This window comes from Marmota monax, unplaced genomic scaffold, assembly GCF_021218885.2.
Source record: "Marmota monax isolate L192 unplaced genomic scaffold, Marmota_monax_Labrador192_F-V1.1 WCK01_AAM20220418_F8-fsc00008, whole genome shotgun sequence".
Classification (NCBI taxonomy): domain Eukaryota; kingdom Metazoa; phylum Chordata; class Mammalia; order Rodentia; family Sciuridae; genus Marmota; species Marmota monax.
In genome coordinates this window covers 12,467,845-12,489,263 of record NW_026694432.1, presented here as the reverse complement: position 1 = coordinate 12,489,263, position 21,419 = coordinate 12,467,845, and the positions used below count along the sequence as shown (strand labels likewise).

Sequence of the window (21,419 nt, the reverse complement as noted above, 5' to 3'; positions counted from 1 at the left end):
GTGGACAAATGGGTTTCCTAACTCAGGAAGGGGGCGGCGCCTTGGGGGTCAGGAAGGCATGTAAAACAAAAGGGGTTAGAACATGAACTTTAGTGATCTCATCCCTCAGTTGCAGGAAGGGACAGGTTACCGCTTCACAGGTGTTGAAAAAGTCTATCAACTGCTTGACACGGAGTCTGCAAGTAGCTCTCTAGGTTTAGGGCTGGCACTTGGCTGGGGACAAAGGGGTTAGTCACTTGGGCCAAGTCCAGCTCCAGTAGGAAGCTCATCACAGAACTGTTATCTTCCCCTGCAGGAGCCCACTGAGTTCTCACGGTGATCCTGCCAGCTGGGCCTCCTATTAAAATGCCCCCACCTGACAGATGTGGATACTGAGACTCAGAGAGGAACCGAGTTATGCAGGTCCCCAATACTGGCAGGCACAGAATGGCCTCTTGCTGCAGTAGCAGAGCTGAACGGCTGCGGGGTGGGGAGAGCTGACATGGAACTCAGGGAGCTGGGAACCAAGGAACTGGGGACAGAGATTAAAAGACACACCAGAGAAGGCAAACGCCAAAGTTTCTGACTTCACAGGGAGGCTCTGCTTCCCTCAGGCCGGCTCCCCAGTCCCTCTCCTCGCAGCCCCCACAGCCTGGGCTACCTCCTGGCCCCCAGGGGAAATCACAGCGGGTGCCCTGGAGGCTGGCTGGGAGGCAGCTTTCTCCCCACAGCCACAGGGGAATTAAATGCCAGCAGGTGCGGCCTGTCTGTGGGCGGGTGGGCAGGGGCAGGGCAGGGAGCCACCGGCAGCTCCTCCCCTTGACATTTCCCAGCCCGCCCGCCCCCTCCAGCCGCAGCGCAGGACTCGCTAAATGAAAGATGCTTCACACGCTCTGAACTCCGGCCTGGTATTTCCCAGCTCCTCTCGGAAATGCCAAGTCTTTAAAATGATTTACTGTCACGCAGTCAGATGGGGAGACGGGCAACTCGGAAATGGACCCGGGAAGACCGTGCACGGCTCTGGAGGGGCACCTGGGTTCTGGTTGTGGCCAGCTGCGGGACCACGGGCAAGCCGGCACTAACGAGATGAGATGTATGGGGGCTGAAGATGGGGGTCATTTATCCTCAGGGTACCCCAACCATGGCCAGCCAGTCCCAGGAGGGAGAGAAGCTCCCTGGGAGGGTGGGCAGGGTTGCATCTGCTCCCTCAGGGGTCCATTCCAAGGAGGGAGGGGTGATGGGTGGAGTTGAAGCAGGGTGGTCTGCAGCCCCTCTAGCTGGAGTGGTGATGGCAACAGCAGTAACAGTGGCCAAGATCCTCAGCACCCCTGTGCCCGGCACTGGCCTCCATGCCCCACGCACCCCACCACTCCCTCAGTCCTCCCACAACCCTACGAGATGTCTGCTATGGCCTCCACAGTAGAGGGAGACATTAAGGTGCAGAGAGGTTCCGTAGCTTGGCCAAGGTCACACAGCTAGAAAGTGGTTAAGATTCCAAGCCACCTCCATGTGGCTCCTGATGCTCCCAAATCTACCTGCAGAGCCAGAGGAGGGATAGGGCAGGGCTGTGGACTGGCGTTACCGAGACCCCAGGGATGGACGTGCAGGGATCTGGAAATTCAGTCTCAGAGTTCCCCAAAAGCAAGTGATGTCACCAGCTGCTCAGCTCTTCTTGGGCATTGGGCAGTGAACTACCTCTGCACTTTTGATGGGTAGGATGGGAAGGGATAGTCGTGAACCTCTTAGGCCAGAGCATCTCAGGATCCTGGAGTCCCTTCCAGGAGTGAGGGGACTAGGCCCGAGGCCTGGCTTCTCCCTCTGGAGGACTGTCCACATTCCTTTTAATATTGCTGACAGGTGGGAGGAGCTGCTGTTGGCCTCACCCCAAAGCAGCCACGGAGACCTGGGGCCTCAGGGAAGCTGTCCGGCCCTTGTGTGAGAGATGGGGGTCCCCTGATGCCTTCCTTTGCAATGGAATCATATTTGAATGAAGTAACTGGGGGAACGCCTGCCTCCCTCCCAGGGCTGTGGGCTCTGTGGGTGCCGGGCTCCTCTGCTTTAGCCACAGTGGGACCCCGCACAGCTCGGTGCCTGACCCCCACAAGCCCACAGCAAATAGCTACTGAGTCAACAAACAAACCCTCAGGTCAGCGCGCCTCCTTTGTTGTCCCCTGTGCTTGTTCCTGAGGGACCCTCTACCTGGAGCCCTCCTGAAGATCTTCTCATTGGCCTTGGTGTTGCCCCACATGGTCACACCCTCTGGGATGCCCCGCCTAGATCTCCTCCTCCCTAGCCTCTTCACTGGACTTCATACCCCCATTTTACAGATGAGGTGACTGAGGCTTGGGAAGGTTCTCTAGCTTGCTTCAGGCCACACAGCCAGCAAGCAAAGACCCCCACCTGCTGTACATTGAAGCCCATGCTATGGCTGTCAACAGTACCGACCACTTGCCAGCACGTACCACAGCCTGAGGACTCTGTCTCTCGATCACCAGTAAGGCTGGTCCTTATACATCCTGGAGATTAGTGCTCTGTCTGACGTGTGTGTGGCAAATATTTGCTCCCAAAATGTAGGCTCTTTCCTCACCTCATTGATTGTTTCTTTTGCTGAGAAGAAGCTGTTTAGTTTGAGTCCACCCATTTATTAATTCTTGATTTTATTTCTTGTGCTTTAGGAGTCTTGTTAAGGAAGTCAGGGCCTAATCCCACACGATGAAGATTAGGGCCCACTTTTTCCTCTATTAGGTGCAGGGTCTATGGTCTAACTCCTAGATCCTTGATCCACTTTGAGTTGAGTTTTATGCATGGGGAGAGATAGGGGTTTATTTTCATTTTTCTGCATATGGATTTCCAGTTTTACCAGCACTATTTGTTGAAGAGGCTATCTTAATCTCCAGGATACATAAAGAACTCAAAAAACTTAATACCCAAAAAATGAACAACCCAACCAATAAATGGGAGCTGAGCAGACACTTCTCAGAAGAAGATATACATTTGATCAACAAATATATGAAAGAATGTTCAATATCTCTAGTAATTAGAGAAATGCAAATCAAAACTACTCTAGGATTTCGTCTCATGCCAGTCAGAATGGCAGTTATCAAGAATACAGACAAGAATAAATGTTGGTGAGGATGTCGGGGAAAAGGCACATTCATACATTGCTGGTGGGACTTCATATGGGTGCAACCAATCTGGAAAGCAGTATGGAGATTCCTTAGAAAACCTAGAATGGAACCACCATTTGACCCAGCTATCCCACTCCTTAAGTCCCAAAGAACTTAAAATCAGTGTTCAATAGTGACGCAGCCACATCAATGTTTATAGCTAAACTATGGAAGCAATTAGATGCTCTTTAATAGATGAATGGATAAAGAAACTGTGGTATATATACACAATGGAATATTACTCATCATTAAAAGAGAATAAAATTATGGCATTTGCAGGTAAGTAGATGGAGTTGGAGGATATCACGCTAAGCGAAGTCAGCCAATCCCCCAAAACCAAAGGCCAAATGTTCTCTCTGATAAGTGGATGCTGATCCATAATAGGAGGGATGGGAAAAATGGAGGAAATTTAATGGGGCCAAGGGGAGGGGGCATGAGGGTAGGAAAGATGGTGGAATGAGATGGACATCATTACCCTAGGTATACGTATGACTGCCCATATGGTGCGATGCTACATCGGGTACAGAGAAATGAAAAGTTGTGCTACAATTGCAATTGTGTACAATGAATCAAAATGCATTCTGCTTCATATATACCTAATTAAAATAAATTAATTAATTCATTAAAAAAAGACTGGTCCTATGGAGCTCATTTTCAACCAAGGAAACTGAGGCTCAGCTATGCCAGGAAACCTGCCCAAGTTCATGTGGAATTGAAAGCTGTCCTGGCTCTGAACCTGGGCCCACCACCGCCCTGCTGTGCTGGGGCGTCGGCAGCCTCTGGAGGGAGGGGGCGTGGGAACTCACCTCCTTGATGAAGTTCATGAAGCGGCCACCAAAGCGCCAGGCCTTATGCCGGTGGCACTGCAGGGAGTTCACCGTCATCTGGGGGGCCCGCTGGTAGCACACGGACACGATGTGGACAGCGTCATACAGTAAGGCCGCGTCGGTCTGGAGGGAGGTCCAGGGTCTGTCTGAGAGCAACCCTGAGCCCCTCAGTCCTTTGCCCACCCTGCCTGAGTCCTGTCTCCCACTGCAAGCTCAAGGCGTCCTGGTGAGAAAAAGGCCCAGAGGCCATCCTGTCCCACCCTGGAGAGAGGCCAGGCATGGGCGACTGCTGGTCTGCTAATGCTCCCGGTGCCACACTCTCCTGACAGACCTCCCACCCCGCCCCTTCACAGATCCCTGACCACTCCTCTCCCTCCTCCCCAGTCTCACACCTGCTGGCCACAGCCTAAAGTCCCTGTGCCCAGGATCCCTGGTCCTTATCCCTGGGGCCCCTGGGGCAGGGCTGTCTGATTCTTCTTAGTGCCCCTGGCTCCTGACCTGGGGTCCGGCTCACACATGGCAGGACTTAGGAAGTGGTGGGAGGGAGACAGGAAATAGGAAGGCAGGAGAGAGGGAAGGAGGGAGGGAAGGAAGGGGGAAATCAGGGGGAGCCCCGGGGGTCCGCCTGCCTGGCTGCCCTCTGTACCATCATCACTCCATCCAACAGGCCAGACTCTGCTCGGGGAGCCGCCTGCAGCCGCTCCATGGACCACTTCTCCACGATGGCTGAGACGTGGGGGTTGTCCACGTTGAGGATGCGGAACCCCGTCAGGTTCACCCCCGAGTAGCGGTAGGGCTCCAGGTCTAGTGCGTAGAGATCCTGGGGAGAGAGGTCTGCGTGAGTCAAGGTGCGGCCACTGCCTTAGCTCCAGCCCCGCCTCCTGCCCCTCCTGAATCAGGGTTGCCTGGGCCTGGGGCTGCGGCTCCCTGCAGAACCCTGCAAAAGTGCTGGGAGCACCCATAGGAGGACTGGACTCAGAGTCAACTCGGACTCAGGTCTGCCTGGGGCACTGACCTCGGGCTAACTAGGGGGCCTCAGCCTGTTTCTTCTTCTACAAAATGGGGACCACTCCTCTTTATAGGACCTAGTGAAGCAGTTCCCATGAGTCGCCCATCAGACAAGCTTCAGAATGCTGTTTCCTTTCCAGGGCGGCAGGGTGGGGAGGACACTCACTTTGCAAAGACAGAGGGTGCTAGGTCTGTCCATCTCCAGGTTACCCAGAAGGACGCTAAAGGGAATGTTTTCTCCTTTAAAAGAGGGGACTCAAGGAGTACTGCTGCCCTCCCCACTCCTTCCTCCCCAGTCACAGCCAGGGCCACCTCCCATGGCTCCTAGGAGCAGCTGTCCTGCAAATGGCCAGGGCAGGCCCCAGCTGAGCGTCCAGAAGAGCAAGGTCTTAGAGCCTGAGCAGCCCGCCCCGGCTCCTGCTGCAGCTCCAGCTTTGGGGCCAGGGAACCGTCACATCAGGGAGCCCAAGAGGAAGGGGCAGTGGGAGAAGCCAACTTCCCCTGACCTGCCAAGAGATGGCAGTAGAGAAAGGGTGGGAGGAAGTCAGAGGAGCAGAGAGAGCTGTGGTCTGTTAAAAATGACCCCCAACTTGGAAATAGGCAAAAGGGGAGCAGAACGTTCTCGCAATGCGACAAAGAAGGGTTGTTTACCAGGAAGGTCCAGGGTTACTTAATCCCCCAGGGGATGCTTTGACTTCACTGTTGGCTTCTGATTAAAGGCCCAGACGCAGGGTGAACATGCAGATCTGTGTCCAGCAGAAAAGGTGACCCCCCTAAGGCTGTGAGGTTTATTGCTTTGCAGGAGATTAATTAATTTTGTATCTGACCTATGTCTCCCCTCTCCTGTCTGAAATACCAATGAACACCCAGTTCCTCAGATGCTCTGCGGGCCAGCTCCACCACCCTACTGGTCCCTCCCACCTGGGAAATATGTTCATCTACATTTGCATGAGATTCATTTCTTTGGCTTTTTGAAATGTATACTTTGGCAATCTAGGTTGGCCCCTCCCATTGGTGGGGAAACTAAGTCTGGTGGTCATTGTTTGATCTCCCCCACAGCCTCTGCGTTTCCATATTCTTCCCTCACTGAGCTGACTTCCCCCCTGGCCTCTGGTCTGTCCTCTCCCCTGGGTCCCGGACTCCATCACTGTACCCTGTGCTTGAAGAGATGGCTAGACACCCTCCTTGGTTGTACTTGATTCTCCATGGTACCATCATTGCAGCCTCCACCCCATCCATCCCAGCCTCAGATGAATCAATGATGGCTCATGCAAAGATGATGAGTGATAAGAGCAAGAGCCCACAGAGCAGATCTTTTACACTGCGCTGGCTTCCTGCGGTCTCTGCCATGTCCCTAATGGATGCTCAACTCCTCCTGCTCCTCCTGCACCCTCAACGGCCCCCTTCTGGAAGGCACGGTGTTGATTTCTTCTTTGAAGGTTTGCAGAGCAGACTTAAAGGAAGGTAAGAAAGTCTAACCCCACCCGTGCCCAAAGGGGACCGTTTGCCTTTGGTATCCACAGCTCCTAGATATGGATACAACCACCACAGAACAAAACCATCAGAACAAGGTTGTGTCCACACTGAGCATGTAGGCTGAGCATTGTTTGGTCCTGGAACAATGCAGTGTGTTAGCTATTTACACAGCAGGGATGTTGTATTAGGTCTCATAAGTGATCTAGAGATGATTTATAGTACATGGGAGTGTGTGCACAGGTCATGTGCAATTACCACACCATTTTATAGAAGGGACTTGAACATCTGCAGAGGTCCTGGAACAAATCCCCCACGGCCACCAAAGAATAGCTAGACAGCCCTGATTCTAAGCCAGGATTTGGGTTGAGGAAGAGGCTGGATGAAAGCAGGAGGCAGGGTCTTCAGCAAAAGAGGGGTTCCCACTGAGATGGCCAGAGGGTGTCTAGATGGCCCCGGTCTCAGCGGGGAGTGGAGGATAGCCACTGTCCTATCCCTGCCTGTGGGGGACATCACAGCCCCCATGAAGTGGGTATTTAATGGTGTTCTCCTTTTATAGGTGAGAAAAGAGGGTGCGAAGGGTAAGGTGACTTGTGGAAGAGGTGATTATACCTCCAGGACTCTGTCCCCACAAGCGGGTTAGAGCATAGTGGGTCAGTTACTGTGGGCGTGATCCCGGTGGATGAGTTTGGGATTTCCTCTCTCTCCCTGGTATGCTCACGTGCCCTTCTGCCATCGTTACGATGAAGCAGGAAGGCCCTTGCCAGATGCCGGCACCATGAGCTTGGACTTCCCTGCCTCCAGAATTCTGAGCCATGTAAACTCTTGTTTATCACTTCCTCAGTCTATGGCATTCTGTTATCACAGCAGAAAATGGGCTAAATCACATCCCGAAGGAGGTGGCTTACTGAGGCAGCCTGAGGTGCTGGCTGAGAGCAGAACACGAGGTCAGGTTATCTGGGTTCAAGTTTCATTTGCCCTCCTCAGTTGCCTCATCTGCAAAATGGGATGATCACCATACCTACCATACAGGCTTGACGTGAAGGAAGCGGGTTAACTGACGTGCTCAGAACATGTCTGGTACACAGGGACATTTGACATGTGTCTGACAAGTTGCCTATTTGCCTGTCTGGTGGCAGGTTGTCACAACCAGGGATGCAGCCCCTAGGGACATCGCCGGATCACTGGAGGAGAGGAGCAGACTCGGGTTGGGCCCTTCCTACCTGAGCCCTCCTGGCAATCAAAACACTGTCACAGTTTGCTGAGCACCTGTCCCCAGCAGAGCAGCAGGTGCTGTTCTGAATGCCACATGTATTAAATTGTCTAACTCATGTCCCCACTTCCCACTCAAAGGAAGAAACTGAGTCCCAGGGAAACTTGAGTCTTTGGCTTGCGGGGACAGAGCTGGAGAGTGATGGTGTCAACCCCAGTCACTCACTCCTTTAACCAGGACCCAGGACCAAGAGAGCTTCCTCAAACCGCCTCTGACGGGGGTCTGTGGAGCTGGGAGAGGGTCAGAGCTGAACTGCTGGGGCCATGGGACAGAGGCCGACCTTTGCCCTCAGGGATAGCCCTCCTCCCACTCCCAGCAGGAGCCTTGGCCTCTTCTGATTCAGAACTGACCTGACGTCTAAGGCTTGACAGATGCCGCAGCAGCAACCTGCCCAGGGCCTCTGTGACTGGCTTATCCTCTTCTAGCACCAGAGACCAACCTGACTTAGGGTGAAGGGCGGCATCTCTGGTGTGGAGGGGGCCTTGGGTGCTGGTGTAACTGTTTCTCACTTTCCAGACACAGCATTTGTCTGTTGGGACAGTCACAGCCTGGGAGGGAATGATGGGGTGGCGTGGTTGGGGGGGGGGTCACCTTCCTCTTTGTTACCCGCCCTGCCTGGCTGCAGAGTGTTGTAGGGCTTGTGGCACAGAGTGCCCCCATCCCTGTGACATGAGGGCAGTGACAATGGTGAAGAGGCCTCTTTGTCCAGCTCTGATTATTTTTGCTCAAACTGCCCTGGGCTGAGACCCCCAAGTGCTGTACACAGTGAACTGTGGGCAACTCCGCCGCTTGGCAAAAAGTCGCATTCTTGATGCCAAATGTTGACACACTGAATTCAGTATCGACTAGGGACCTTTTAGAAACATTCAGCATAACATAATAGACTAATTCATTAGCACCCCATGGGTCTGAATGGGTAGAAGCTGAAGCTCGGGAAACATCGCCTTAAGGAATGACAGATGAAAATATCTTTCCCATGATATAACTGTTATTGCCGGGAAGTGGCATTAATTGTGATTGCTTATCTATTAATTTATTATAATTCTTTTTTCACCTCCAGGCTTTTACCTACACATGACATGTACCGGGCCTCAGCTGGGGCTGATTAACGCAGGGTTATCTGGGAACGGCTCAGAGCTGGCTGGAACAGATAATGCGGCAGGGGTAATTAAAATGTCTTCTGCGTGGGAGAAGCAAGTTTAGTTTGGAGAATTCTTTAGAGGCAAAGAGTTGGTGACGTGGGTTTCTCCAAAGGGGAAGGAGATAAATGCCAAATGCCACTGCCCTCCCCAGTACAGCCATGAATGACCCAGGGACACAAAGAGGGAGAATCGGGAGGTGGCGTTCTAGGCCAGGCAGGAGGTCCCTGAAGCTGGAGCAGGACAGGGTCCGGGGGACACAGCTGAGCCTGGGGCAGGGGGCTTCTGGGAATACCCTGGTAGACTCCGCACATTCGCTCCACTGCAGAACTATGTGTTCTATAGGAGCCGGCAGGACCCAGAGTCAGGAACCTGGGTCTCCGTCACTGATCTGCTGTGAGATTCTGGGAAAGTCACAAAAATCTCCCTGATGCCAGGTCTCCCCATCTACGGGGAAGGTAAGCGTCCTGCTGGCTGGCCTCAGTGGGGTGACGAGGAAAATCTGCAGATGCAGAGAGAGGGCCTTGAAGGGTGGGGTGCTGGGATTTGGCGGGGAGGCTCCATTTCCCTGACTAGGGTCAACCACCAGGGCTGGACCAGGCAGTATGTGGAAGCCCAGCTGGCCAGAGGAGCCGCGTGACACTTCACGCGAGCTCTGAGCATGACAGGTTTGGAAGAGGGCTCTGGAGCTGGACGGCAGATCCTAGGTGCCCAAAATTCACGCTCTGCCCCTTTCTTGGGGCGCCACCTCTCTGAGCCTCAGTTTCCAGGTTTTCTAAAATTTGGGGAGAGCCATAGCTTCCTTGGAGAGTTGTTCTGAATTCTGCAGGGGACGGGGTCTGCCGAGCACACAGAGAACATGAGCAGGACTCATTTAATTCGTTTATTGAATACTTCCACCGCGCTAAGTGCCAAGCGTCGTGTAAGCCGGTTATGGATATCAACGCATGAAACACTCCCGCTAACAATCCTAGAAAGTAAAACCGCTGTCGTCACGATTCTACAGAAGCGGAAATGAGTCACGGAAAGGGCAAGTAGCTTGCTCAAGGCAGCGGAAGAGTCTCGGTTCTCATCAGGGAGCCTGGCATCAGAGACCGCGGTCTTAGCTGAGGCTGCTGTGACAGTGTTGGTGACTTCACTGGTCACACTCTGCATTGCGGGCATGCACTCATTCATTCACCCATCACGCAGGCGTTAATGAGCACCTGCCACGTGCCAGGCATGGCTTAGCCACTGCAGGTGGATTTACCCATGAAGAAAGCCTGCCTGCCCCTGAGCTCTGTGGGACCCATCTCTCTACGCCCCTCCCTCCCAAATGCCCAGCTCAGAGCCTGGCACCTGGGAGTGCCTTTGTAAATGGCTGCTAGACAAATGAACGAATGATTGATTGAATTAAGGAAATGAACAGTTAAAGGGACCCTACTGGGAGCTAGAGGGAGACCCCGAGGTGCTAGGATCCTTCCTCTAAGACCTCCTACCTTGTCCCCAGTGGACAGTGGTCTTTCTGTGCAGGGCACTGGGGTCACTGGGGAGGTGCCTTTTGCAGAGCCTTGTCCTGGAATGGTATCAAGGATCTGGTGGCCTCATCCCAAGCCTCTGCTGACTTTCTAGTACACAGCATGGCAGGAAGAAGCCAGTGTGGGTGGGCAGAGATCCAAAAGGGACTCAAGGGAAAAGGTTCCTGGTCCCAGTCCCCAGGATTCCTTTTACCCAATGGGGCTCCTGGCAAGCTCCAGGTCTGAGCCCTGGACAGGCTCTGCATGGGCACAGGGTACAGCTGGGGAAGCGGGGTGACAGGCAGGTGTGCTGGTAGATGCTCTCTGGTGTGGGGAGGGAACCTCACTGGTAGCACATGCCTGCTTCTATGGCATATGCACTCCCCCCATGGCCAATTTCAAGCTACCAACAAGATGTGGAGTTGGGGGGGCGATGATAGCAGTCGGCTCTCGGAAGCCAGAGCGAGCCAACTCCAGCTCACTGCTCAAGAGCTAACCTGCCCCTCAGCTTTTGCTCATGCTCTTCTTTACACGTGGAGCCCCTTCCCCTCTCTGCCTTGCTGAACTCCTACTGACCCTTCAAAGCCCAGCGTCCAAGCATCTGCTTTTCTGCAAAGCCTGCCTCAAACCTCCCACCTTCCCCCAGGCCCTCAGCACGAGCATGCCCTTGTGCTGAGCTCCGCAGCCATCCTTCTGGCCTGTGCAGGCACAAGCCAGCAAGCCTGCTGTATCGAGCAGGGCACAGGGAGGAAGGCTCAGAGAGGAAGGCCTCTGTCCTCGTCATCTGCAAACACTCAGCTTAGCCTAGGTCTGGGTAAGGAATATAAATACACTGGGTGCCCAATAAATGAATGAGCTATACAGGGAGGGGCCTGCAGGGCTAAGGGTGGCTTGTTTCAGCAAGAGGGTGATCAGCGGTGCTGTTGCTGCCCAGATGTGGGTTGGTGGAATAGTCTACCAGGACCCTGGGGGAGGTCTGGGGTGCCTAGTTCTAAGCTAGGTGGCTTGGTGTTGGTGCCCTTGGCAAAGGAATACTTTTATTCTGCTGATCTCAGGCCACAACTAATTATCCTAATGGGTTTAAATGGCCCTAAATGTTCTCAAAGTTTGGACAGGACCCATCTGGAGCCTGCAGGTGGACAGCGAGGGGGCTGACTTCAGTGTGGACGCAGCAGGAATCAGAAGTGGTCATTCTCGTTGCTGTACAAGGCCTGAGACAGGCGTGGGAGAGTGGGTGCTGCGAGCGGCGGGTCACAGAGGAACACTGGCTGCCTCCCCGGCTCTGCAGGAACTAGGTGCTGCTCCCAGCATCTTGCCCGATGGACTCATTAGTCCTCACGACTTCCCCAAGGGGCAGAAGCCCATTTTGCAGAGGAAGAAACTGAGCCACAGAGGTCAGATGACTTACCCAAGGCCCCGTGGCCAGTGGGCAGTGGAGCTTGAGCCCATCCTGGCTCCAGAGCCCAGGCCCTTCATCCCAACACCAGGAGGCTTCTCGAAAGTGGGCAGGTCACAAAGACATCTATGGGCCCTTACCCGGAGCCACACCTATCGACTTGGATCCTCTCTAACTGCAGCCACTGTGTCCAGCAGGCTGGCCCAAGCCAGGCTACCATGCCCCTATCTAAGGCCTCCCACCTCCTTGTGCCAGGCCCGGGGGTACGTTACCAGCGTGGTGAAGATGAAGTGGTAGTACTCGGTCATCATGCCCATAGCCATGGCCTGCAGAAGAGCAGAGGGTCAGCCGCCAGCAGCACCCAGTGCCCTCCCTTCACCCAGGGGCGAGAGCTGGGGACAGGCCAGGCTGGGCCACGGGCTGGGTGAGGCTGGTGTCCTCTAACACCTTCCTTGAATAGTGACAATGACCAGCCAACAGATGACGGTGGCATCAACTGGGACGGATTCAGATGCAGAGTTTTGGGCCACACTCTCCAAAGGGTCCCCATTTTGTGGGACCAGCTAGGGTTGAGTGGTGTTGGGGGGCTGTCCTGAGCAGGGGCCTGCCCCAGAAGCTGTGTGCTGTGTGACATCCCTGCTCGGGTCCCGGATGCCCACAGAGCAGGCCACACAGCTGCTGCGGGTTATTATTCCACCCTCCACGAAGCCTGCATTCCCTGCGTCCTGTGTATTTTTGTAGAAGCCGATAATCCGTAATACTAATGACGCTAATGCTTTTTCCATAGAGCTCCTCAGAATGCCGGACCCACAGAGTGCTCTGGGGAAAATGTCACAGGATCAAGTAGACCTTGAAACTGCCACATGTTCCCGCCCACCCCTGGAGCCTCCCAGGCCCGTCAGCCAGGTACGGGTTGGGCTGGAGGAGCTAGCAGCAGGCAGGCGGCCTGAACTTCCTCCAATCCTGCATTTAGCTGAGCACAGCCCTCATTTTTAATTCTAGAAGTTTTCAAATCAGACAGAGCTGGGAGTCAATTCCAGCTTCCTAGCCGGATGACCTTGGGTCCATTACGTTCCCTTGAGCCTCAGTGTCTGCCCACCTGTCCACCAGGCAGGCTATACACCCCCCTTTCCGACAGTCAGTGAGGAGCGATGGGTACCTGGCAGAGTATCTCCTCAGTAAACCAAAGTTGTGATTGTCCCTTTCATTCTGTTACATGTGCTGGGAAGAGATGGGAGGCCCTAGGCACAGGTGGCTGGGAGAATGCGTGTGGAGGGATTTCTGGAGTCTGGGTTTCCTGCACATCCATGTCAAGGACGCCCAGGCCCAGTGCAGACTGTGCCGGGGACTGGGACCAACTCTTGATTTCCTCCACTCAAGGAAGCCTGCAGCACTGCGTATAGTGGGGGCTGTCAACCCCACCACAAAGGAGGGGTGGATTCCAGGCAGGTCACATGGAAGGGCGGAAGCAGGTGGGACTGGAGCCCCTTGAGGCTCTGAAAATACTCCAGGCCCCTGCTCAGACCCCCTGCCTCTTCCCCGGTGTCCTCGATGCCACCGGCACCTCACTGGCTCACATGCAGAAGGCCCACAGATGCCTGCTCCCGCCGCCAGGAGTGCTTTCTGGGGTGACCTAATGGCCTTTGACTCAAAGCACAGGCGCAAGTCTGGGTGGCTGGTTTTGGAGCCACACCCAGGAGGGGGTTGCAGGCGACTCCACTGTTGTTTTCTTAGGTGTCTGGCAGAGCCGGGCTCTTGTCCCCTGTGTGCCACGTGGAGCGGTGCCCAGCCAGGACCCCCACCCCCCCGCCCTGTTGCTTCAGAGTGGAGCAGAACCTCCATAACCCTCCCAGCAGCAGGAGAGGAACAGCACCCATCTCTGGAGCCACGGGGGGAATGAGTCACTGGGGGAGGCGGCCAGGCCTTCTGGGGACCGACCCTGAGAACCCAAGGCCTCTGCTCCGCGTGGCTTCAGGGGCCTCCCGGCAGCCCCTGACCCCCTCCAGATGGAAGGCAGCATTTACCCAGCGCTCCAGGCCTGGCAGGGGCAGGTCAGCCACCCCACACCACGTCAGAGTGCAAAGGTCACTCGCTGTCTGCTTGGCTGCTGGTGGAACTGAGGCTCAGAGAGGAAAACTGACACCCAGGGTCACAGGCCAGGCAGAGGCAGAGGTCAAGCCCAGTTGGGATGGGGCAGATGTGGCACCATACTCAGGAAAGGGGAGACAGTGGCAGGCAGACCCCCACCCGGTTCCCCACAGGCCGCTGCTCACGCACCTGCTTGAGGATCTGGGCGGCCATGGTGTGGCTGCAGTCGAAGATGATGCGGAACTCCCGGCCGCGCTTCATCTCCTTGAGCAGGGGGCGCGCGTCATCCGAGTCGATGGGGAGCTGGCGGATCTTGAGGCGGATGTTGTATCTTGAAGGAGCCATGATGAGCTCCTGCAGCCGGATGAGCCCTGGGGGACAGGGGCACAGCACACACATGGACACATGCGCACACACCCACTCAGATGCGTGTGCCTGTGGCCACGGGTCAACAGACAGACGTGGACACAATGTGTGGCCCACAGGGACCTGTACATGTCCCTGGGCACAGCCACAAGTGTCTCGAGACAGGCAGGGGTACCCGTGGGCAGACATGTGCACACCCCTGGGCGTGCCTGCCCACGCACGCACACTTATAGCAGACGTGTATGCACCTACGGATACATGGCTACCGTCGGGTGGGTGTGGACTGGACACACACCTGGGCTCATAAGCTCCAGCAGATGTAGGACAGAGGCCTGTGCAGACACGGATACAGGTGCACACAGGGACAGAATCCAGGGGCTCAGGCAGCGGATTCCTGCCCCCCACGCCTACCTGTTTCTCTCTGGTTCTAGGTTAGAGATTTACAGAAACGTGGGACGTCACTTCCTTAAACATCTCCAGCAAATCTGCCTCTGGGAAGTAGGCACAAGAGCAGCTCCGGCCTCAACGTTGCTAACCCAGACCAACCGCCCACACAGGTAGAGGCAGGTGGTACCAATGCCACCTCCCAAGGGCAGGGTCAAGGGCGGGGTTCATTCAGCCACCTCCTCCACGAAGCCTTCCTCTATTGCTCTGCTCAGAAAAGACTCTCTCCCCGACCTGCTCTGCGGCCTCTCCCTCAGTCTCCCCCAGCCTCCCCTCTCTCCTCACCTTGCAAAGAGCACCTGGATGTTCCTAGCTGGGTCCCCATGGCGCCTGGCACAGGGCCTGGCACTCAGGTAGGACTCAACAAAAATTTCCATAATTGGATTGACTTACTGTTTTTCTCTCCCCACACTGAAAAAAAAAATCTACCCTCCAACTTGGCATTTTGTAAAACCACTTAATCTGGGGACTTCCAGGGAAAACTGAATGTCACTTCCTGGAGACAAATGGCTTGCTCAGATCTAATTAAGTTCACTTCCGTTCCAGTTTCAAGCCACATTCTTGCTGACTCTTCTAGGCTTGCTGCTCTCCAGAGGCCCCCACCCAGCCCACTTGAGGAGGGGCTGAGCCAGCAGGTCCCTGCTCATCCCCAGGCCCGGCCCTGCACCCTGGACCCTGTTCTCACAGCCAGTAAGCTTCTGGATTTTGTGATTCTGCAGGGGTCCAGTCCCAGCTCTCAGGTCAGATCATGTGGCCCCAGCCTGGCCAGCTTGCTAGCACTTCCTCTACGAGTAGGGACTGATTCAGAATTGGATACAGGACCCAGTTGGTTCTATCAGAGTGATTCCCAGAACCTGTGCCAGAACAACTGGTCAGAAACTCTCCCTTTTCATTCAACTTCAAATAGGGAGGATATAATTCTAGGGGTCACCGCATGGAACTTCACAAGGACTCCAACAGGGCAGAAGTCAGAGAGGATAGACAGAAAATAAGTTCCAATGATACTCATGGGAGCCCCTGGATCAAACAGTACCTGAAGCTAAAATTATCCCTGAACATTTTAGTAAAGGCTGCCAACAAACCCTCCCACAACACATACGCCTTTTTTTTTTTTTTAAAGCTAGCTCATACTGGATTACAGTTGCCAAAGGCTGTTACAATGTCCCCTATCTGGACAGAGTCGTCCACTCGGCCCACTTCAGAAGCCTTCCAACAGAGTCCCACTTTCCAAAACAATCCCTGGCACACAGCCTGACTCCATTCAGCTCTCGTTCCCATTCCTGAGGGGTAGACAATGTGATTGTTGTCCCTCGTTGCACTGTGCTAGTGGGGACAGAGATGCAGCCCTGTTCCCTCTGCGTCCCAGAGAGCTCCAAAACAAGTTCCACCAAGGTCAGGGGCATCAGGAACAGCCAGCTCACTGAGAAGCCCCAAACCAGGTGCCTTGGCAGGGGGATGGCTGTGCAATTCTGGAATGTTCCAGGCCACACAGGCCTCCTAACACCAGGCTTGATGGGGGGAGGGGAGGATATCAGTTGACCTCAGCAAAGGAGGGGCCACGAGCTGCCCCCCATCCAGGCCCGTCTGTCCACCTCCCAACCGATCCAGAAACTGTCACTTGGTTTGGCTGAAAGATGTTGACCTGCCGCACCTGTTGCTGGTCGGGAGGCCCAGAGTGCGCAGTTTGCTCTTGGTTCTCCGATTCATGCTCAGCATCAGCAGGCATGTGGGCTTTGGGGACGCAGAACATGAGGACAGGGACAGGCTGGACGCTGGAGCAGAGGCCACCAGGGCCTCCGTGTCAGCCGAGCACATGTAATGCATGGTGACCCACATTCGCCGGCAGCAAGTGCCCGAGCTCCTGCCCATCAGTGTGTTCCCCAGGGAGGCCGGAGGCTACTCTTGGCCCTCCCTGGTGCGGGCCCGGGCAGCCTTTGCCTGAGCACTTCCTGGCCACTTCCCTAATCAATCCCTCTCAAAATATCTGCAGTGAATCACGGTTGTTGGAATCGTACTTTCCACTTACGAAGCACTTCTGCATTCATTACCCTATTTAACCATCTCCCAAATCCTAGAAGGCACAGAGAACGCAGACCTTCATTCCGACGTGACAGATAAAGAAACTGAGGGCTGTGGAGGTGAAGGGACCCTCCCGGGGGTTTGCAGATTGCTAGGAAAGGGATCAAACGTTGAGACCCAGTCTTTTGGCTCCTAGGCTGGGACCTTCCTCTCCACTCCAATTTTTCTAACCCTCTCCTTTCCCCTTGATGATGCATGGATTGGGTTGGGATGGTGGAGACGGCAAAGCGCAAAGGGGCAAGTGCTGGTCGACCGCAGGGCGAGCCCCATTCCTCGCCTGCCGGTATCCACGTCCTTTGCCCGTGTGCCGTGGTAGCACACGGGAGGACAGAGAGGTGCGGAGGAGAGCTGAGGTACGTCTGTCATCCCTGCAAGGCCTGCTGAGACTGTCCAATGGGCAGGTGAGCCAGCAACTGAGACCAGGAAAACCACCGAGCCACACTCGGGAAGTCGCTGGCCCCGGGGACTTAGGAGCTAACAAGTGCTTATTATTTCAAGCCACTGAATTTTTGGGGTGTTTTATTTTTACACAGCTTCTTGTAGGAAGGGCTGACAGATGCACTCTCTGCTGGCACGCTAAAAGAAGTGTGCTTTTGGTTGGTGGCAGGGTGCCAGTCCCAAGAGATGACTCATGACTGGGAGGAGCCAACCAAGGCAATCCCATTCCCATTCGACAGTTTCTAGAGTACTAGGCATGGACCCAGCGAGCTAGACAGGACCATCTTCTAGAAGGTTCCAGGAAGATTTCCCTCCATAAGAAGTACAACTCACATTAAGACACATCCCTTCAGTTCCTACCTGTTTCTTTCCTGCTTGGGGCATCATCAGGTTGAAGAAGTGATGGCCAGAGTTACAGCCACTCTATTGAGACCATGAGGGGAACCAAGAGGGCCGTGGCAAGATCCACCCAGCATCTTGACTTTGTGGAGCTGTGACACAAGCCCCAGAAAGGCCCAAGCCCAGTCTTGGCAGAGAGGTGACTGTGTGGTTACTGTGCAAGTTGATTTGAGCTGCGTGGTCTGTTACCAGCTATCCTAATGGACACCCCCTAATGGTACCCCCAAAGCAGAAAGCTAGAACACTTCCCATTCCATGGATCTGAGGACTCGCACGGTGTCCTGCCCCACCTACCATGTCCTGACTGCAAGCACGCCTCTTGCTACCCACAGTTCATTTTCAAAGCTAAATTTATTGTTTAAATCCAACCCCAAATCCCTAATGCCAATTGTCTTCCTGACTAAATCGCTTTCCTCATTGACTCTTTGTTTTTAAAAGCTTTTCTTTTGAATGGAACTGAATGGAATTGAGTCAAATGAAAAAAACAAATCAAATTAAGTGATGATTAAATATTGCAGGAAAGAATGTATTGGGCTCTGGGGAAAGAAATGAAAATGCAAGCGTCCCATTTTTTTTTTTTAAGGAATTAACCATATTATAGGAGAGTGGTGCCCATCTAGAGGTCACTGGTCACTCCAGGCCGTGGGATCTCAGGATCCAGTGACACCCGTGTGCAGTTGGAGCCAGAGGCTTGGGGCCAGGAAGCTCCAGACCTCAGCATGGGCTCTGAGCAATGTCACCAGTGAGGTGCCCGTCAGGGTGTGCCAGCTCCCTTTCCCCTTCCAAGCCCACCCCACCCACCAGGTGGAGGCCAGCGCCCTGGACGGTGGTGGACACCAGGGTCTGTTCTGCCTGCTCTGTGCCCAGGACACTCCGATGTTCAACACCCTCTCACATCGGGTCCCCTCTTCCATTCCGCCCAATTCTCTGCCAAGCCACCCCTCAAATTCAGACCCCCTTTGTCCCCACCAGGACCAAGACAGCCACCTCCTCTTTGGTCTTCTTGCTTCGGGCCTCCCCTTCGGTCCTCCGTGGGACTCTCTAAGAGCTCCTTCTCAAGCTGTGTCCACCATTCGACTCCTTTGCACAACGACCCTGAGGGCCGCAGCCACTCACGATGTGGAATCTGAACACGGGGGCCGACGTCAGAGCTCGCAGGGCCACAGACACCTGTTAGTCTGCCTGTCCCTCCACGCTGATCTTCTCCCAGGCCAGGCTGTCATCTTGCTAAGACTGCCACACACTATCCCATCCCCCGACTTTTGCTCCCGCTGTTCCCTGTGATGCCCTCCCCAGGCCCCTCCTGGTCCTTCCAGCCACAGGCTCTGGGGCAAGTCCCTCTCCTGTCCTGTGAGTCAGCTACGACTAACAGGGCCACAGAGCCTCTGACACCAAGGCCTCTAGCTCCGAAGGCATGCACATGTCCCTTGATTCTCAGTGCTGATGGCCTGAAATGACCAGTGACCTCCAGATGGACACCTACTAGTCTATAACATGGTGACTACCCAAGAATAAAGAATGAAAGAAAGAAAATGAAAAGATGAGACCGCAAAGCCTTCATTTCTTCACCCACACACTCTTCCCTGGAATATATAGCTAGAGTTTAATTCAACCGGATTTTCATTTACAAACATCCACCTTGCACCAGGCCCTGAGCTGAATCTGAGGGCTTGTGCTCGGGAAGGGGAAGGAGCTCAGAGACAGACATCCTTCAGAGTGGGAGGTGGAATTAGTCAGCTTTTTGTCCCTCTGGTCAAAACACCTGACAATTACAACCTAGAGGAAAGGCTTCTGGCTCATGGCTTCAGAGACTTCAGTCCCTGGTCAGCCAGTCCCGCTGCTCCGGGCCCCAGGTGAGGATGAACATCATGGCGGAGGGGCGTGCTGGAGGACAGCTGCTCAGCTCACAGCAGCCAGGAAGCAGAGAGAGAGAGAGAGGGAGGGAGAGAGGAAGGGGCCGGGGACAAAATAGAGTCCCCAAGGGCACGTCCCCTGTGACTCCCTCCCTCCCAAGATGCCCCACGTGCCTACAGTCTCCACCGCCTCCTGGGAGTCCATTCCACTATCGATGGATTAATCCACTGGTGAAGTCAGGGCCCTCCTGGGCCAATCAGTTCCCCAGAGCCCCGCCTCTGGACCTTGCTGCCTTGGGGACCAAGCTGTCAACACATGAGACTTTGGGGGACATTCCAGAACTAAAATGTAACAGATGTTCGGCTCTAAAAGCCACGGTGCTGCAGTGACACTGGCGGTGACTCGGCTCTGGCAGGAATGCTCCTTGATGGAAGAGCCCTTGAGCCGGGGGCGCCAAGGAGGGGGCGGGTCCCTGTTTTCAAGGATCTGCTCTGGTGCTTTGGGTACAGCAGGAGCTCAGTCGATGTTTGCAGAACCCCGAGGTAAGTAAACAGCTTTTCTGAGGCTGCTCTCCCTGCCATTCCCACCCCCCACGAGGAGGCAATCAAGGGCCGAGGCTGGATCACAGCCCTGAGCGCTCGAGGGCTCTTCCAGGCTGGACGCTCTTGACACGTGGAAACCGCGAGGCCAGATGGGCTAAGTGACTTGCCAAGGTCACTCTCTCTGAAGAGGCCAGACTAAGAAACGTCTTGGGACTTGAGTCTTTGGAAAGAAAGAGAAGGAGAAGGCCCAGCTGCACACTAGCTACGAGCCCGGGCTTTGGAGGCCAACCGGCCTGCAGGAGCCCGTGGGCTCTGACCAGCTGGGCAGGCGTGGGCAGGGTCTGTGGCCTCTTTGAGCCTCAGTTTCCTCATTTCTAATTCATCACTCCACAGAGTCCCCACGAGGCTCAAAGGAAATCAAACGAGTTCACACCTGCAAAAACACTTGGCTCACGGCGGACCAGCGCTGGCTTCCTGTACGCACTGACCTGGAAGCATTCCTCTTCCCCTGCCTGTCCTTCACCCCCGTGAAGGTGACCGAGCATGAAGCCAGGGGCTGGCAGGGGCTCCTCTCTTCCCTTCCAATGGCTTGCACAGGTCCTTTCTGGAACTTTCTGCAGCTCCTTAGCTCTCTGTGTACAGCTTCACAGAGACATGATGCGGTGCCCTGTCTGTTCCCCCATGACACAGGCCTTGCTAAGATGGAGACCTGACTCTCATTCCTCTAGGTGTCCCTGGCTCCCAGAAATGGACGGGGTCCAAAGGGAAGGCCCAGAATGCATTTGCTGGATTGGCTGGTAGGGATGTGCTCTGGACCCACACGGAGGGGCCCAGGGCTTGAGAGGCAGATGGTAACACATTATAGTAAGAGTGTTTTCTGGAAGGCAAGCGTTAGGCTAGATTTGGAGGTCAGACAGGACTGGACCAAGCAGGTCCCACTCAGAAGAATGCTGGTGTCAGCTCCAGCTATGCAGGGTTCATGGGACAGGTGCCTCTACTCCAGGGAGTCCAGCCCAGGGCCTGCAGCTCAGAGCCACATGCCCCATGGCCCCTGTGCTCCCTCTGCCATGGAGGATGAGACTGGAGCCCAGTGTTCTCTTCGGCAGCCTGGCCTTGGCTGGGGTCCACAGCCTGGGGGTTGGTGTCTGTGTGAGTACAGCTGGGTGTGTCCAGGTGTCTTGGTGCCTGAGTGGAGGTGGAGACAGGTGCGTGGCTCAGCACAAGTGGAGGAGCATTGGAAGAACTGACTCCAGCAACCACACTGAGTGCTGGTGCCTGTGTACACCACGCCCTTTATCCTCCGCATTTTACAGCTGAGGCAGCTGGGGCCCACAGTGGCCACCCAGTCATCGGGTTGGAAAGCTGGACTTGAACCCAGGTGGTTTGGCTCCAGTGGGTACACACTTAACACCAAGCCACCCATAGTAAGCTCCGTGTGTGAGCGCAGCATG

The 21,419-nt window shown here is 54.9% G+C and overlaps 1 protein-coding gene across 1 annotated transcript in view; it reads right to left on the bottom strand.

The window, feature by feature from the left end:
* Grik3 (glutamate ionotropic receptor kainate type subunit 3) overlaps nucleotides 1-21,419 on the bottom strand; it is a 213,346-nt gene that overhangs the window by 53,345 nt on the left and 138,582 nt on the right. Inside the window, exons 4-7 of the mRNA XM_046418816.2 lie at nucleotides 14,036-14,217; nucleotides 12,031-12,084; nucleotides 4,620-4,793; nucleotides 3,953-4,096 (exon numbers count right to left, since the gene is read on the bottom strand). Of these exons, the coding sequence (XP_046274772.1) occupies nucleotides 3,953-4,096; nucleotides 4,620-4,793; nucleotides 12,031-12,084; nucleotides 14,036-14,217 (554 nt within the window). The remainder of the gene's footprint in view (nucleotides 1-3,952; nucleotides 4,097-4,619; nucleotides 4,794-12,030; nucleotides 12,085-14,035; nucleotides 14,218-21,419) is intronic.